This window comes from Penaeus vannamei, chromosome 7 (genome assembly GCF_042767895.1).
Source record: "Penaeus vannamei isolate JL-2024 chromosome 7, ASM4276789v1, whole genome shotgun sequence".
In the NCBI taxonomy this organism is placed as follows: Eukaryota; Metazoa; Arthropoda; class Malacostraca; order Decapoda; family Penaeidae; genus Penaeus; species Penaeus vannamei.
The window spans coordinates 21,412,881-21,414,681 of record NC_091555.1 but is presented as its reverse complement, the minus strand read 5'-3'; the positions used below and the strand labels follow the sequence as shown (position 1 = coordinate 21,414,681).

General features: G+C 54.0%; 1 protein-coding gene across 1 annotated transcript in view; it reads right to left on the bottom strand.

Annotated features, from left to right (window-relative positions):
• LOC138862133 (putative uncharacterized protein ENSP00000383309) overlaps positions 1-805 on the bottom strand; it is a 1,125-nt gene extending 320 nt beyond the window's left edge. The window contains exon 1 of the mRNA XM_070123296.1: positions 1-805. This exon is cut by the window's left edge and continues 320 nt beyond it. Coding sequence (XP_069979397.1) covers positions 1-805 — 805 coding nt within the window.
• Between the last annotated feature and the right edge of the window lie 996 nt (positions 806-1,801).

Below are 1,801 nucleotides of genomic sequence, written 5' to 3'. Positions count from 1 at the left end.
GCGTGCGCTTCCCGAGGGCCGAGGAGGGCGTGCGCTTCCCGAGGGCCGAGGAGGGCGTGCGCTTCCCGAGGGCCGAGGGGGGCGTGCGCTTCCCGAGGGCCGAGGGGGGCGTGCGCTTCCCGAGGGCCGAGGGGGGCGTGCGCTTCCCGAGGGCCGAGGAGGGCGTGCGCTTCCCGAGGGCCGAGGGGGGCGTGCGCTTCCCGAGGGCCGAGGAGGGCGTGCGCTTCCCGAGGGCCAAGGGGGGCGTGCGCTTCCCGAGGGCCGATGGGGGCGTGCGCTTCCCGAGGGCCGAGGAGGGCGTGCGCTTCCCGAGGGCCGAGGAGGGCGTGCGCTTCCCGAGGGCCGAGGAGGGCGTGCGCTTCCCGAGGGCCGAGGAGGGCGTGCGCTTCCCGAGGGCCGAGGGGGGCGTGCGCTTCCCGAGGGCCGAGGGGGGCGTGCGCTTCCCGAGGGCCGAGGGGGGCGTGCGCTTCCCGAGGGCCGAGGGGGGCGTGCGCTTCCCGAGGGCCGTGGAGGGCGTGCGCTTCCCGAGGGCCGAGGAGGGCGTGCGCTTCCCGAGGGCCGAGGAGGGCGTGCGCTTCCCGAGGGCCGAGGAGGGCGTGCGCTTCCCGAGGGCCGAGGAGGGCGTGCGCTTCCCGAGGGCCGAGGAGGGCGTGAGCTTCCCGAGGGCCGAGGAGGGCGAGAGGCTATCGCGACGGCCGACGTTGCTGGCGTTTTCCGCTGTTGTCTCGTCGTCTTGATTGGCGTTGTTGTCGTCTATTCTTTTTCTGGTCCTCTTCCTGCATGTTCTGGTTCTTGATATGATCATTATCAGTATTATCATTATTATTGTGGTTATCATCATCATTACCTTAGTTATTATCATTATCATTATTAGTATAATTAGTATCATTATCAATTGTATCATCATTATCATTGTAATTATCATCATATTATCATTATTATCATTGTTATTATTATTATTATTATTACTATTATTATTATTGCTATTATTATTATCATCATCATTTTTATTATAAGAATTATCATCCTCATTATCATTATTATCATTATTATTAATCTTATTCTTAGTCTTTCTTAAATCTTATAATCACAATCCAATTCATATAAATGTAACCATCATCACCATGCCCCCCCCCTCCAATACACACATTTTCCTCCCTATTCAAAACAAAAGAAATTTTACTCGAAATAAACTTGCAAAATAAAGAGGTGGGAGAAAGGAGGAAGGGAGGGGGGAGGGGGATCAATAAAAATGCTACAACTCCTTTAATTCTGAATCGGTCAGAAGGACACCCCTGGTTCCCTTCTCTCTTTTTTTTATTATTTCTTTTCGATTGTGTTTCGTCCTTATAGGCTTTTGGTTCCTCACGTCAAGGAAGCATTCACCCAAAAATTCCAATATCAAAGAAGGCTCTGGTCCGTGAGGCCGAGTGCGCCCCTCACGCTGCTGGGTCTCGGGACCAAAGAGGTATGTGGGGATGTGCGTGTGTGTGTGCGTGTGTGTGTGTGTGTGTGTGTGTGTGTGTGTGTGTGTGTGTGTGTGTGTGTGTGTGTGTGTGTGTGTGTGTGTGTGTGTGTGTGTGTGTGTGTGGGATGTGTGTGTGTGTGGGGGGGATGTGTGTGTGTGTGTAAGGGGGGGGGGATGTGTGTGTGTGTGTGTGTGTGTGTGTGTGTGTGTGTGTGTGTGTGTGTGTGTGTGTGTGTGTGTGTGTGTGTGTGTGTGTGTGTGTGCAAATGTCTATTCATATTATATATGTCATATGGTTGCGTATGTGAATGTATAAGTGAATAGAAAGTGAGA